The sequence below is a fragment of the Nesoenas mayeri genome (genome assembly GCF_963082525.1).
Source record: "Nesoenas mayeri genome assembly, chromosome: 8".
In the NCBI taxonomy this organism is placed as follows: domain Eukaryota; kingdom Metazoa; phylum Chordata; class Aves; order Columbiformes; family Columbidae; genus Nesoenas; species Nesoenas mayeri.
Window position 1 is genome coordinate 11694846 of NC_137554.1, and position 15971 is coordinate 11710816.

The following is a 15971-nucleotide window of genomic DNA, read 5'->3' on the forward strand; positions in this document are numbered from 1 at the left end:
AGACAGTTTCTATTCGTGGTTAAGATGGACAAAACTCAGCCTCATTCCAGAGCAGAGCAGCTCCGATGGGATCTGTCACAGGAAGCATCATACCAGAACACAGGAGAGGCCATGGGAGAACAATGCCTGCATTTCAGCAGTGTATCAACAATACTTATCATGCACACTTTTAAAGATATATCTAGTTACAAAGAAGCCTAACAAAACTCTATTGCAGACTAAATCTGTGAGAAATAAGTCTTAAAAGATATTCCCCTTGGATGTACCCGAAATTGCTACAAAAATTGAAAGCTATGTAAAACAAATTAATGGCAGCAGACTTCCTGGACTGAATATGCACACTGCAGCAACACCTCTCTCCTGCTGCACTGGCCAGCAATGAAGTAACCTGCTTTTATCTCCATTTCTCTTTGGCCATTGGTAGGTCTGTCATTTTGCTCCTATGTAAGAGCACTCAGCAACTTTAGATTTTCAAAACTGAGGATGCTTTCACAATAACGTCTTTTCCACCCAAGCAGTCCACTATTTCATGTAGTCTTCTGGATTTTGAACAGATGCTTCTAGTTCAGAAAGAAAACAGTACAAAGGTTTGGTATGTCAAAATGTTTGATTTCATATTCACTAAGAGCCAAATATAACCACCTTCAACATCTACAAGCACTGACCCTAACTGCTTTGTTATTGCCATGCTATTTGGCTAAGCACTGTTAGTAAACACCATGGATTAGAAGAAAAAACAGTAAACTATAATCATGAGAGTCTCACTTCATATAATAAGATTTCCATCAATTCAGGTATAGATTAACACAGATTAAATTTAGTTGCCAACATACTTACTTTTTCTAACGTTTCAATGCGCTGTTTGAGGAGTCTGTTTTCAGTTCGTAACCTCTGGAAGGTAAACAGTTCAGAATTGTACTTCTCAAGTTATAAACTGGAAGTCTAATAAAAGCCAAGGAACTAACAACATTTTGATCTCATCACATCTATGAAAATTAATACAAATAGAAAAAATAGTACACCACACAAAAGGATGATAAAAAGGTTACTAACTCAGAAGATGAGTTTAAACAGTTTGAGGCAGCACAGATGAGAAGTCTTGTGTTGTACGAGAGCATCTGTGTGACATTAGGTGAAAGCAGCAAGTGTGCAGGTGAACCACAAGGACTTGACAGCCTCTTCAGAAACAGGGCCGGACACAGGCTGCATGGTCATGGACACAGAAGTGCACCCCTGTACTAGCACAGGCTCTTGAGGTAGTTACAAGGTTTCCTTCTTTTTCCTCCCAATAACTTATGTGAAATTATACATTAAAATTTACTTAATCTGTAAGGTTATACTGAGAATTATTTACTTCAGATCCTCCAGAAGTGAGAAAGAATTAAATTGCATATTTTACCGGAGCATCTCCTGCAAAGTTTAGCAGACAGCATTCAGATAGAAGAAATCTGTATCCCTAAGAATGGAGCCATGTGTATCAGTTCAGTAATGCTTTATTCTGCCACGCTGAGAGGAAAACTCAGTGTGCTTGTTTTGCATCTCCCTAAACTAGCTGAACTTCTTAGCAGAAGACAGCAAGTCAGAAATGGCTTATATAAGGTCCCCAAGCAGGATCTAGAAACAGACAGCTTTGGTTTGTTGGGGCTGGTTGGTTGGGTTGGGGTTTTTGTTGTTACAGGGTTTTTTTTTTTTCCAGACGAAACACCATGTTGTGAAAAAAAAAAAATGTGAAAAAGGAAAAAAAAAGCCCAAACCAGCAAAAGCCTATTTATGTCACAAAAGCATTTTAAAAGATGCAGTGGTTAAGTACACAGAAGAAGTGGGTCAGTCAGTAATAGGGAAATGTAAACTGCATCTGAAAGGTGTTTTTCACATTATGTATCAATTGCTGAAGAAAAGAAAGAAAAGGTGACTGGAGGCAGAAGACCCTTGATCTTGGGTCAAGATCTCAAAATCAGTGATAAACCACTCAAGTGCATTCTGACAAGCTCTATCTTAACATCTGTCTTACAAACCTCCTGTGTGGGACACCTATATCTAAACTTGCATATTCAGAACCTCTGATGAGGCCATTTGTTATCAAGCTTTACACAGCAGAAAATAATGAAAAGTAAGTACAGCAGGTCTCCATTAAAGATTTTTCTTTAGATGTCCAGCAGAAGTCTCAATAATTTAACTCTAAGTGTCCTTTATGAACAGACATCCCAAATACAAATGCTGGAAGAAAAGAGCTTTGGGACCTCAGTTACATGTCCTGCTACATACACAGATCAAATGTGGAACCCCACATCTAGGAATTAAACTGATCCATAAATTTGTTGATGCTCTCTTACTTTAATTTCAACTTGTTCTTCCATTTCTTTTGTCTTTATTGTAGTGTATTCCTTTTCTAACCTAAAAATTAGAAATAGTAAATTATTATTAGAAAACCCACAGATAAATTACTTGTTGGTGTAATACCTAACAAACAACAGTAGAACAGAGATACAGATTGATATTTCCTCTGTATAAGTGGCCATTTGAAATGCACTCCTGTAAATATTTAGACTGGACATTAAATTTAAACACAAAGACTTCTGCAGATGTGAACAGACTCTGAACCAGCCCTCTGACATGCTGGTGCTTGCTTGTATCCATTTACAGTGGCAACGATTTGGAGCTATTTTTTAATAATCACTCAATGTAGTTACACAATAATCAATTCAATAGATTCAGCCAAAAGAAAACAGAGTTTGGAAAGCCTGAAAGACAAAGATGCAAAAAGATTTGAGACAAATATCTTAAAATTACAAAACTATTTTGGCCCCTCTCCAGCAAACAACAAAATAGTCCCAATTGAAAAAGGCAGCAACAAGCAAAAACAAGCTGAGATAAAGAATGCCTCTGCAGAAGGCAACCACAGAAGTCTAGTCTCGGAATGGCAGGACTTTAAACTACATACACTTATATTGGCTTCCAGAGAAAATGTCCGGAAAGCTTTGTTACTGCTTCTGCTTTAGAGAAGGCTGCTCGCTCTACAGCGCCGATGATAGGCCACTGACAGAAGGACTGGCAAATTCAACTTGAACACACAATCTGCAGTGCAAGAACAGTGAATGTACCAGCCATTACAACCAACTGGAGAATTGCCAAACTTAACCCTGGAAAAGCACAATATGTGTAGCTTGGCTTATCAAAACAGTTTACCAAAGGCAGAAAAAAGAATACATGCCACTAACCTTAAAAGTCATTATGCTCTAGATTTCAAAGCCCAAATCAAAGTTAAGTAACAATTATCAATGGTACAACAAAGTTTAACTTTCATTTTTAAACAGCACTAATCTTGACCATACATGCACTCTTCAGCACTGCGAATACTTTTCCAGTTTCTGAGAACTAGACTCTTAAGAATTCAGGCCAGATCATACAATTTAATCTCCTTTGCCTCCTTCACCTTCAAAAAAACCAAACCCACCCCCCCTCTGAGCCATTCCCTGCTTTTTCTATTCAGATCCTGTTTACAGAAGTGCTGTAATTCCCCATAACTTGCACCTTCTTCAAAAGCTTTTTAGGCTACACTTACAAATGAGATATAGCTTTATTACATTTAAGAAAAATAGCAAAGAGTGCTTTAGAAGAATTTTCTTGCAGACAGTACTTCAGTTTTAACTGTTTATAGTATAAAACACCAAAAAGATTTTAAAATGGAAAATTCAAAATAAAATACTGAATAACTAGTTTTAAAGATAAACAAACAGTAGCTCTTAGCAACAATATAATCTATTTTCTCAAAACGTTATACCTACTTTTTCATCTTTTTTGCATTGTATTTGACTTGGTAAGATGCTTGGATTAATTTGTCTGGACCACTGTCAAACTGATGTGGAATGACCTTTTGAAAGTGCTAAAAGCAATCAGAGCACAAGATTACATATAATTAATATAATTAATAGCTGCAAGGAAATACACACACATGCAATATTACACAATATTACACATTTCAGACATCTCTTACAATTATTAGATAACCTTAATTTACCTGTAACATTCCTTCCATGTCAAGTTGCAGTAATTCTGCTTGGTTCATCTGAAGCACTGCTACGCCTACTCGAAATACTATCTCTAAACCCTGAAAACAGAAGAAACATCCAACAATTATTCATGGCATTGTCAACAATACAGAATGATTCTACTATTTACAAATACTGGAAATCTCACCCAGTTTCTCAAACAAAAAGGCTACTGAAAAAATCTCTTAACAAAGGGTTCTCGGTTTCTTATTTGGTGCCAAGGACAGGTAGTCCAGCTACTTGTCCTTATGCTCCCTCAGAGAGCCTAGTGCCAATGGAAAAACTCCAGTGGCAGGTGCTCTCTACATTGGCTTTATCAAACACTTTAAATGTATCTAGTACAAAACCCCCCCAGGCACTTCTCAAAAAAAGCCATTTTAATTTCAGACATGGTACAACACGGTTAAACTATTTAAACAGATGCAAGGGACTGCCTCACTCATATACACTATCTTGGACATTCTTGAGTGTCAGCTGAAAGGATCCACCTTTGACTTACTATTTTCTGAAACATGATTGCAGAGAAAGAACATAAACGGACCATAAGCTTTGGGTTGTTACCAGTTACAACCACACAAAGCTCTAATCCTAAAAACCATTTAGGTGTCTCTGTGAGAGTGACACTGAGTAATTCCATACATTTCTTTGGCTACTGTTCATCATCTGGACAATAAAAGATGCCAACACTTCCTCTTCTTGGCCTGCATATCCCCATGGAGCTGTAATTTTGGCCTGAAAGCACCATGACTTTCCACCCCAAACTTACTATTATATTGAGCAGCTAATGTCCCTGGGGTAGCAATGCTGCTGCACTGCAGCCAGAACTGACAGGTTTGGTAACTCTTCAATAGGCTTAGAGTACAAAGTCACACAGAGCATCTACATTCAAAGATTTAGTTGCTCTTCCTTGAGAAACCACGTACATAGACATCTTCCCCTACAAAATCATCTGATAGGCGTAAGGACTAAGAAGCAAGACTATTTGAGATTTGCCCATCATGGTGGGATTTATACCGCTACCTAGATAACTGCTTTTAACAGTGTCCTGGTTTTGGCTGGAATAGAGTTAATTTTCTTCCTGGTAGCTGATATAGTGCTGTGTTATGGATTTAGTATGAGAAGAACATTGATAACATAGGGATGTTTTGGTTGTTGCTAAGCAATATTTATACAAGTCAAGGACTCTTCAGGGAGGAGGCTGAGAGTGCACAATAAACTGGGAGGGGGTACAGCCCAGACAGCTGACCCAGACTGGCCAAAGGGATATCCCACACTATATGATGTCATGCTCAGTATATTAACTAGGGAAAATTTAGCTAGGGGCCACTGCTTGGGAACCGGCTGGGTATTGTATGACAGGTGGTGTGCAGTTGCATTGTACATCACTTGTTTCATACGTTATTTTATTATTACCATTGTTGTTATTATTATTTTCCTTTTCTGCCCTGTTAAACTGTCTTTATCTTAAACCATGAGGTTTACCTTTTTTTCTCCGATTCTCTCCTCCACCCCACTGCAGCAGGGAGCGAATGAGCAGCTGTGTGGTGTTTAGCCGCCTGCCAGGTTAAACCACAACAGCTACTCTCCAGAGAACATATGAGTATTGAGTAGTTACCTCAGACATAAAGATATCAAATACTCTTGTTGCAACTGGTAGTGGAAAAGTTGTAAGGAATATAGTTAAAAACCACGACGACGCATACATAGAAGTGTGGAAACTTTGAGACTGAAAGTGCACATAAAGCTCTGGAAGATGCTCCTGGAAAAGAAAAGGAAGAAAAAAAATACATTAAGCTTCTGCTGGTAGTTGCAGTGTGTCCATGTTTTGGACAAATTTTGAATAAAAAAAGAAAATTATTTATATTTAGTACAGACAGCAACTTCGTAACACAGGACTGGGAAAGTACTATCAAGAACTGTGAAACACAAGTCCCAGTGTCAAATGCCCTACAGCACTTCCACCCTGCAAAGCACAGATTACAGAAACTGCCTGATCCTAGTAAGAAGTCACAAGCTTGTAAATTCCCAGGTCACTTCTAGAGTGGGCTACAAAAGAGCTGGAGGGATCTAGGGCAGGGGTGTCAAACTCATTTTCACTGGCAGCCACATCAGCCTTGCAGTTGCTTTCAAAGGGCTGAAGGTCATTTTAGGACTGTATAAATGTACAAGTAGTTACATTTATAAATATTTATAAGTTTATAAGTGTTTGACACCCCTGACCTAGGGTATGGCCAGAGACCTACATTTTATTTGCTATGTAACCTCCCACCCCTGATCATCATGTTAGGAACTGGGTCACAAAACGCAAACCTATTTGTCTCTGTCAGCCTGACCAAGAAGAAAGTGTTCCATGTCCCAAATCTGAACACAATTTTAATTCTACATATGAGGGTATTCCCCATTTCTATCTTTTAAAATAGCTATAAATTGACCACTAAAACATCGACTTTCAGAATCTTCAATCCAAATGGAACTAGACATTCATATGCTTAAACTGTATCAGTACAAATCCTCATGCTTCCGTGTTTAAAGCCAGTCACTGTCTGCCAAGGGCAAAGAGAGTAAACCACAGCCGCAAGCATTTACTTCTGAAGTTCTGAAACCAGCTACTGTCAACAGAACAGCCTGTTAGCCCACAGATGTGCCTGCTCTTGAACTGTCATTCCCAGCTTCCTTATTAATGCTTAATGAACAGAAAGCTCAATAGATTTTGTACGTACCTGTATCATGCATTCAAACTGGTACATACAAAGGCCCAGTTCAGCCATACTTGGTTTAAAGAGTTCTCGTAGTCTGTAATCTTGCATTAATTTAACAAACACACAGAATGCCTCTTCTTCTGGCATCTTTATTAAAAATAAAAAAACACAATAAAAACTCTGGACAAATGTAAGGATATACCAGAGTAAATGCTGGGGGTGTGTGTGTGTGTGTGTGTGTGTGTGTGTGTGTGTGTGTGTGTGTGTGCAGTGGGATTTTTTTTGGGGGGGGGGGGGGGGCGGGGGGGGGGGGCGGTCATCTTTGGTTGTTGGTTTGTTTGTTTAGGGATTTATAACCAATTACTGTAATGAACTTTTGTATATATCCAATTCTATCAAGTGATTTCTGAAACAAAATGGAGGTCTGTAAATTTCTTATATTATACCCTATTCTGTCATAAAACAAAGGCAGTAATACAAAGGCAGCTTTAAGATTATCAAATCAACTATAAAGTTCCATTTGAACTCTGAGGAGATTCAGTGTAACAGAGACGTTTGCTAATAGTTGAAACAACAGTCACCAAGATAGCTTGCAAGTCTGCAATCCTGCCTTAGCTCTGAGAAATAAATGTATTCTCCCACTCACAGATAGTATCTTCTTGGCAAACAGAACCACAAAGAGTAAGTCTCATTTGATTTGCAGAGTAAACAGCTGCCCTTGACAATGTCATTGTAACAAAATTACGAAGGAAAACTATTATAAAAATTTGCAATAAACCACCATGATATATTATGCATTCTAGCAAGGATTTTAAAGGTTCACATATTTTTAATATCATGTTTACCTGCATGAGCAGCAATCCAACTATAAAAGCACTTCCTTGACAGTATCCAACTTCACGATCCACCAAAGAATAAGCCTGGGAAATGAAGTTTCAAGACTCTCAACAATTAAAACCTAATCATCAATAAAAAGTAATCATAGCTCATGCTGTTATTTTGCTAATAACTTACTCTTCCTTTCCCAAATCCAGCAAGGATTCTATTCAGAAGTTTTAGTCAGATATTCTAGTTGCCACCTGCTGCTACAAAGGGATGTGAGCTCTGCTCTCTGATAGCCAACAAACCTAAACCTAAGGCATACCTAAAAAATACATGCAGTCTCCAACTACAGGAATTTACCAAAAGATAACAGCAACAGCTGGCAGACAGACTGCACAAGGTTACTACTTTGACAGGAGACAGACCAGATGAAGAAACAATTCTTCTCAGAAAAATTATGTGCTGCAGTTTTTATCTACAGGTAGAAGAAATGTGGTGATCTCCATGCATGTTGCATCTTAATTTTCCAGTTCTGGAAGTTATTACGATCTGAAAACCTGCCAGCTTTTCAGTTGAAAATGTTGTGTGGAAAAGTTTGTCTTTCAAAATTTAAGCTCTAGTACAGCAAAGACAAAATAACGCAGATTTAATTTTTTGGTGGCATTCTCATTTTGTGCATGGGCACTGCAACTGCTGCACATGGACCTGTACCTGCCATTTGCTGCTGCCACCTGCAGGTTTAAAAACACTTGAAAATAGAATGCTAGTTCTGGTTTACAGTATTCTTGTCTTTGTCTGCATTGTTTGCTTTACTTCAGGGCACACTTTATTCCATTATGCTGTCAGCAGTTAGCATGTGACTTTGTTCTAATGCAAACTTAGCTTCTAAATCTCTTACAAAATAAACCCACTGACTATAGGAATACTATATTTGAAAGCTATCTTTGAAACTGCATTGTAATTTGTTAAACCATTCCAGTGACAAGTAGAGTAAGTTTAAAAAACTTAAACCACATGAAACTGATGCAAGTTCACTATATGCAAGGCCAATACTCTTCCAAACTTTTGTGCACATTCTTGCTAATGTATTTTCAGGGGCTGAAATACTGACTTACCTTCATTACGTTGAACAAGACCTCCTGTCCAAGGCTGTCTTTTTCTTTAAAAAAATCATGTTCAGGGTATGTTCTGGCAATGTCCCTTCTTATTAATTTCTCACAAGGAGATGTCATTTTCAAAAGCTCTGAATACTGATCCTTAATTGGCATGCTTTGAGCGCTGCATAAAAGTTGCCAAACAATTGCTCTGAAATGATGAGGTATCCCTTTTCGAACAAGCTCCTAAAGCACAAAAAAAGACAGAAATTCATTTATATTTCCCAAAAATATAAACAGCCTAAAGAACAAGACACTTCAACAAATTAAGTTCCTCACAGCTTCAGAAAGTGTTTGCATCATGTCACAAACCAATCGTACAGTTTATAATGTATAAACCTCAGTTCTAGTGTTGTAGATTGTCAGCTAACATAAGGAGAATCTAACTCATTTTCAGTGGCTAAATTAGCTAATGAAAGTGGTCCCCTATTCATAGTAAGCTACTTGAAAATCTAAATATTCAAATAATTTTAAACAAGAACTCCCATTAGCCAGAATTTAATACAGTTATTTTTATATTTCACAAAAGATTGCAAATATAACTAAGGGTGTTACTTTCAGTTGTGATGGATGTATAAGAAATCACCAGTTAAAAATGATTTACTAAACTTACTTTATCTTCCCTAAAATACATATATATATATATATATATAAAATGAATCAGTTGGGTATTACACAATTCAAACCTTCCCAGATCAATAGATCTAAGAACCTGATACTTGTCTTTCCAAAAAGCACAAGCAGAAAGTAGTCCTGTTGATCTGAAAACTGAGAAAGAAGTATGATTCAGGAAGTTCAGGCTGTCTGAGTGATACTTTCTGCAACAAGACTCAGTCTGATCTAGAAGATTATATGTTCAAGATGAGAAGGTTCCTTTAATTTTATTTATTTAGTTAGTTTTCTTCAAGAACTGGTATCAAGTATTCTGTCTCCTAAAGGGTAGTTTCTTTCACTAGCGTTTATTCTGAAGCCAGGGTCATCTGCTATTCTGCAAAGCTTCCACTTCTTGTTTGTTCCAAATATTTCTCTAACTTCTCCAAACATTAATTAATGCAACAGCGATAACTTTTAAAGAGACTCTTGCTTTCAAGTTTTGTTTCTGTTCAGCTTGAACTCTACTGCAGGAGTTTTTCAGCACTGACCTCAACTTTCTGATATCTCAAGATCTCCAGCCTTCTTCAGAACCACCCTAGTAATGCCACTCCAACAATTTGTCTCATCTACCACACAACTACAACACCCTGTGTTGCTTCCTAAAAGACTTCCAAGACAACAACCCTAACACATCAGCTTTCCACAGCTCTTTCTAGCTATTCATTCATCAACCACGCACTATTAGAGTGTAGCTCTGTCATCTAAAGCCTCAGGGCTACTAATAATGAAGCATTAGCAAGTGGTTTCTGGCTTTAAGTGACCATGCACCTGCTCGATGAGCTAACAGGGTTAATCCCTGCAACATTCCTAAAGGAACAGCAGGAAAACCCAGCTACTAAGCAGCACTAAAAAGATGCCGTTCTACACCATATTATGCACACGGAGAAGTGGGACTTAAATCATCCTTCAGAACCCCTCCATAAACAGGAGGTGAGTTCTGAAGTGGATCAAGAGACATAAGGATGGAACACATCACCTACGCAGGAAGGTATATGCACCTATGTCTAAAACTTAAAACACTTACCAGGTATCCAGTAACTTAAGACCAGCTTTTACAGCCAAGACAAAAAGATACCTATGCTGCTAAAGTCATACCTACTGGTACAATCAGGAAATAGGTATGGATGCTCTGGTATTCCATCGGAAATGCAGAATGACACTGTTTAGGCTGACTTTCGACAAACAAAACAAAAACAAAAAAATATTGACAATTATTTAACCAGCAAACGAAAGCTCACTAGCAATATAACTAAATCTTTATTGAAAGTTAGTTAAAAACTCCCCAAGTTATACTTGGCAGCTGTGGAAACAAGTGATGCTCATGACACTTCAAAACGTTCAAATGATTTATATCCAACCAGATCTACTTTTCCATTCTCTTGCAGGTTCACAGCCTTCATTTCGTGGCCTTTTGGGAACACCTTTCCAGAACCCATTTTCCCTACACAAGCAGGAAATCTTGAATTCACTTTCTTCCCTTGTTTCCTCTCTCAAGTCATGTTCTCTCTTCACAACTGCTGCACATAAAAGACACTTTAGCCTATTGTTCTGCCTTCCCACAACCTATTCATACACACACATTTCAAACTGCTCAAAAGACCTTGAAATTTGTATTCTGCACATAAAACTACAGAGTAGAGCCAATAAAGAACCAAAGCAGAACAGACTTGCCTACAAAAGAAAAATCCCACGCTGCTGTACTTGCTGCCTCTGAAACATGGTTATGTTCAAATGCCCCAAATGCTTTTAGTTGGAATTTAAAGTGTAATTGAATTCCACTTCTGTACATGCCCACAACTAACCCAGACTGGATGATGCACAGTGGTCAGAGTTTGTCCGATCCACCCAGAATTTAGAAACCATGTGTTGTTCTACTTAAGGTCATCTCTGGGATCAACACACTTGGCATGCACAAAAAACTACACTCAGAGCTGCACGCAGCAGAATTATCAGCTCTTCTCATAAGAATGCTTTAGAAAGACAGTTGTTCAGTGGGAAAACAATCATAGCACCCAGCTATCAGATGCCCTTATGTGCTTTTGGTAATTTCAATTTGGAAACATGAAACAAATCTTCCCTATACATCTCTTGTTAGAGGTAGATGGAAAGCTTTAGTATTCAAGGCACATTAAATGTATCTAATTTTCAGTAAAAGACATTTGCTGGGCAAAATGTTACCAAAGTCTGGTAACAGTTACACACAGGAAGCAGGAAGTCTTAGGGACCCAATAGATTCAACTGGAAGCTTCTATTATACATTTCTGCAAAAATCAAGACCAAAAGGAAGATAAAACAGTATCACTTATACAAATATATCACTTATTACAAATATATCCTATAAAACAGTGTCCAACCTTAACTTGCTTTTCTTTCTTTTTCCGTACATCTTCCCATTCATTCACAATTCTCCCCCACAAGATCCATGAGTCTTCTTCAAGATGGCTGAGATTGCTAGAAGCTGATGAACTTGATACTAGAGAAGACCCACTATTTCTTCTTGACCCATTTACTGATCGCAAGGATTTACTATCTGTTTCCAAGAGTCTGCAAAGAAAGCACACAGAACCCAAATTCAAGTTCCTCTAATCACAGGACTACACTACTAATTGTTTGGTTAGAAGTCAATTCTTCCAACATCTTTACAAAGAATGCACCCAAAGGTTCAGCAGAACAGTTTATCCAGCATCCATTTGTATTAAATTTGAAAAGAAAAACTGGTCAATGTTGCTGTTTCTTCTTGAGATCTCAGATTCTGCAGACAGAACAACTCACATTGCTGCATTTTAAGAAAGAGGTTAAAATGTCACATTGTGCATCAACAACACTGAGATCTTAATACAACCGTTTTGTGGTCTCATGAATTAATACATAAAAACACCACATTAGAGACAGTACAGAAGCATTGCAAGTCCAATCCTCTTTTACACATTCATCAATAGGAAATTCATAGCCTTACAGGTACGACACACAAGTTTTGTTGTGAGGCTTTAAGTACCAGCAAAAAGGCTTTGACTTTACTAGCAACAGTGCATCAGACGGACAAAGAGAACATAAGTAAAATATCCTCAATGATAGTGTCAAATGTCAAACCACTGCAAAAGACAGCAATTTTAAAGAAAATACTAAAAATAGCCTCCTAAAAGTCTACATGATTACACTTTAAAAAAAAAAGAAGAAAAAAAAAAAAGACAGTGTAAATACAGGCAGAATAACTAAAATCTGGAGCAATTTCAAAAGAACTGACATTTGCTAACAACTGTTCACAAATCAGCACGGTGTTTTATAAATGCATGGGAAAAATCTCAGACCTAAAGAATAAGGACTAGGCAACACAAGTGGTTAGTACAGCTAATGAATGTGTAATTAGAGACAGAGTGCAGACATGAGAGCTTCTGCAGTGATGAGGCAGTGAGGGATACATGGGGACATGCCAAGTGCTGGACAAGCTGCTGAAGAGACTCCCGTCAGCTGGTTTCTATGGCCATCGGCTTCACAAGGAGCTGGGGATTCTGGGCAAAAAGCTGTTTTGCTTGCCCACAACTAATATTGAGCCCCATAAGCAGGTGGAAATTTTTTAGATCACATGTTTGGTAAGAGCAAGAATTCAGACTAACTTGGAAAAGCGTTTTGCCATATCAATAGTTCAATTTGTGCTTTAACTACCCAGAATTCCGATGTCTGATTGAATAATTGCTCAATGCACCTGCACAAAAGCTACCCACCTCTCCCCCACATTTCAGCAAGGTCAGGTTAGATTTTAGATTTTTAATAAATTACAACCGGAGCTATATTGTACCTGAAACTGTACAGGAATCTCAGCATAAGTACAAGTTTTAAGTGCTCTGCTACAACAGAGATATTTATACCAGCTTTCCGTGTTCCCAGCTGTCACCTGCTGGTGTTTACGGAAGTTAGGGAAAAATTAATTCATGAAGATAACAAGTACAGTCTCTGAAAAGTGTTAAATAGTAATGCCTTCAAAAAAAGAAAAAACAACAAGCAAGCATTTTCAAGACCAATGTTAATTCAGTCCATATTAATGGAATGCAGAAAATCTTGAGGGGGAAAAAAATTCCATTGTTAATGTTTAGAAACCTGGACTATACAGATCCATAACAAAAATCCTCCTCTCAATTCGACACAGTGCTTAATGATCAAATTCAAAGTAATCGCAGAGGAAAAACAAGCACAGAATAGACATTATAAACCCAAGGTCCTAACTGGTCTCTTCCAGTTTCACAGCTCTCTATAAAAGTTATGCTAATTTCCGTAATTTGGCCTTACCTGGATAAACTCATTGTCCTTAGACTTGAAACTGAGAAGTTGTTCTTTCAGTAAGTAGAGTTCTGTGGTGTTTAGTCACTCTTTTCTTTCATCTAAAACTTTATAAATGATTTACTAATGCCAAACAGCTCCAGCAGGACTCTGGACTGAGCTACCTCATTATTCTGAGGGGACTTCCAGTATACTTGGATCACAGAATAGGCTGGTACAAACTGAGTTATTTCCACTTCTAGCTGTTTAACTAATTCATATTCTTCTTATTGACAGAAAAGCCAGCAATGAAAACTAAACCTTTAAAAACACCCATCACCAGCAATTCTTTTAGCAAGAAGGAACAAGAATAGTCCCCTGTGTTCAGGATTCCTTGTCAACAAAGTGCTGCTGTGCCAAAATGCAGATTCAAAGTGTTCTGAAGCCACAGTGCACCCAGCATACAAGCATCACACTTCTGTATTAAAGTGTGATATCTCATGAGAAAAGGTACACTTGATAGGATAGCCTCTAGTTCGAATTCACACACAAGCCTACTGTGGGATTGAATAACAGCTCTGGCTAAAATGAAATCAAACCAGACAAGATTTGCTAAGCTTATTTACTAAATGAAGAAAGCTGACTTGAAAAAGAAAGCCTAGCAAGCCCAAGCTCACATTCTTCTTTCAAAACGCAAGCCAGTTTAACTGCAGGTCTTCATGAGATGAAGACATTACACTCCAACACAGGTAAGTGGTCCAAAGAACAGGTACCACTGCTTTTCACATGAAAGTGAGCCACTGGGTCATGAACAGAGCGGAATGCCTCAGATTAAATGCAAATTAGCTGTCTTAAAAGCACTCCATTTAGGTTGTTTTTTTTTTCTTCTTTTGATAAATTTCCATTTGCACAGCAAAAATTACATATAGCTCATCTTTGAAGGAGGGACAACCTCATAAACCACAAGGAAAGGATGATGTGGATCTAGAAGCTGCCTTTCATTCGTGGTCAAGAATTAGACAAACTCCTTGTCAGTTGTATTGCTATTGGGCTGCAGAATAGGAACATGAGAAAAGACATGCCAGGTGACACAGTGGCCTCTGCCCCTCCTCCTCCCAGTTCTCTATTCCTCTACTGAAAAAAGAACACCACACCACCACAACCCCCACCGCAGGGAGCACCTCAGCTGCCTCAGTGCAAAGTCCAGCACACTGGCAGGAGCTGGAACAGAAGCCAGTTTGAGCTGAACTATCAAACTGTGCACTTCCCTGCAGCTGCAGGCACAGCAGCCTCCAGTGGGTATCAAAACCCTGCAGCTACCCGCTAAGTCTAAAACCTATTTCAAGTTCTCTTTTGCACTCAATCAGAAATGTGCTTGTCAAATATAACCAAATTTTGCAAGAGCCCAGATGGCTTCAAAGTCCTGCCTCAAAAGAGCAAATAAGTATGGGTTCTGGAAATTCATCATTAAGAAATGATACAGTCCAATTTTGTTTCTTAGTGAGATTGCCACTTCGCAATCACTGTGCACATCAAGAGTAACCGATCCAACTGGAAGTTGCATCCTGAACTGTAGGTGGTACAGATAAACATACACTCATGGAAACGCTGCCAAGAAAAACAGTTGCTTACTATACCAAAAAATAAAAGCCAGATGAACAGAAAGGACTGATTAGGAATTTACTTTTCATTAAATTAAGACACTATGCATCTGCCACCATAACTGTAACAGCAGGAAGATGGCTGAACACTGTTTTATCTCCAAGCATACAGTGGAAAGCAAGAAATTCATAAAAATGAAAATAAACAAACCAAAACAAAACAGAATTCAGAATCTAAGATATTGAAAAGCTAATAGCAATTGTAGTTTTGATCTCAGAAGGTGAGGAGTGTATACGAAAATCTCCTCCCTGAGATACTCTGTTTTAAACTGGACATGAAAATCATTTGCTCCGGTATAATTTCTTAGGATTAGAGGCAGCTGTAAACACATCTGTAAACCAGGAGAGAAAAACACCTTTTAGAGTTCCACAAAACCAGAACCTGTAAAAATATAGCACAAGAACACAAGTTCTTAAACCCTGGGGCCTTGAAATGAACAGCCTCTATGCTGAACTCAACAAATCCATTTGAGTTTTATACTGTACTTTGAAGACCAAAAAGTTTTCCATTCACCTGTTCTGTTCCTCAAGTTTAGCGAGTAATTCTAAGTCATCTGGACTCAGCTGTGTTGGTGAGGATGGTGACAACGCGGGTGTAGACAGAGTGGTAGAGGAGGATGTAGTGTGTAGTGAGGCAGATGGACTTGCCACCTGACTGGCCATTTGACTGACGGTGTG

At 38.2% G+C, this 15971-nt stretch overlaps 1 protein-coding gene across 3 annotated transcripts in view; it reads right to left on the reverse strand.

Annotated features, from left to right (window-relative positions):
• The window catches only part of EVI5 (ecotropic viral integration site 5), a gene marked incomplete at its 3' end in the record, with an annotated part of 66320 nt that extends 50349 nt beyond the window's left edge, over window positions 1–15971 (reverse strand). For all 3 annotated transcript variants that reach the window (XM_080348711.1, XM_080348710.1, XM_080348709.1), the window contains exons 1-10: window positions 15808–15971; window positions 11733–11922; window positions 8686–8910; window positions 7594–7668; window positions 6770–6895; window positions 5665–5808; window positions 4019–4108; window positions 3786–3883; window positions 2334–2394; window positions 838–891 (exon numbers count right to left, since the gene is read on the reverse strand). In XM_080348711.1, the coding sequence (XP_080204837.1) occupies window positions 838–891; window positions 2334–2394; window positions 3786–3883; window positions 4019–4108; window positions 5665–5808; window positions 6770–6895; window positions 7594–7668; window positions 8686–8910; window positions 11733–11922; window positions 15808–15956 (1212 nt within the window). In that variant the 5' untranslated portion in view covers window positions 15957–15971. The remainder of the gene's footprint in view (window positions 1–837; window positions 892–2333; window positions 2395–3785; window positions 3884–4018; window positions 4109–5664; window positions 5809–6769; window positions 6896–7593; window positions 7669–8685; window positions 8911–11732; window positions 11923–15807) is intronic.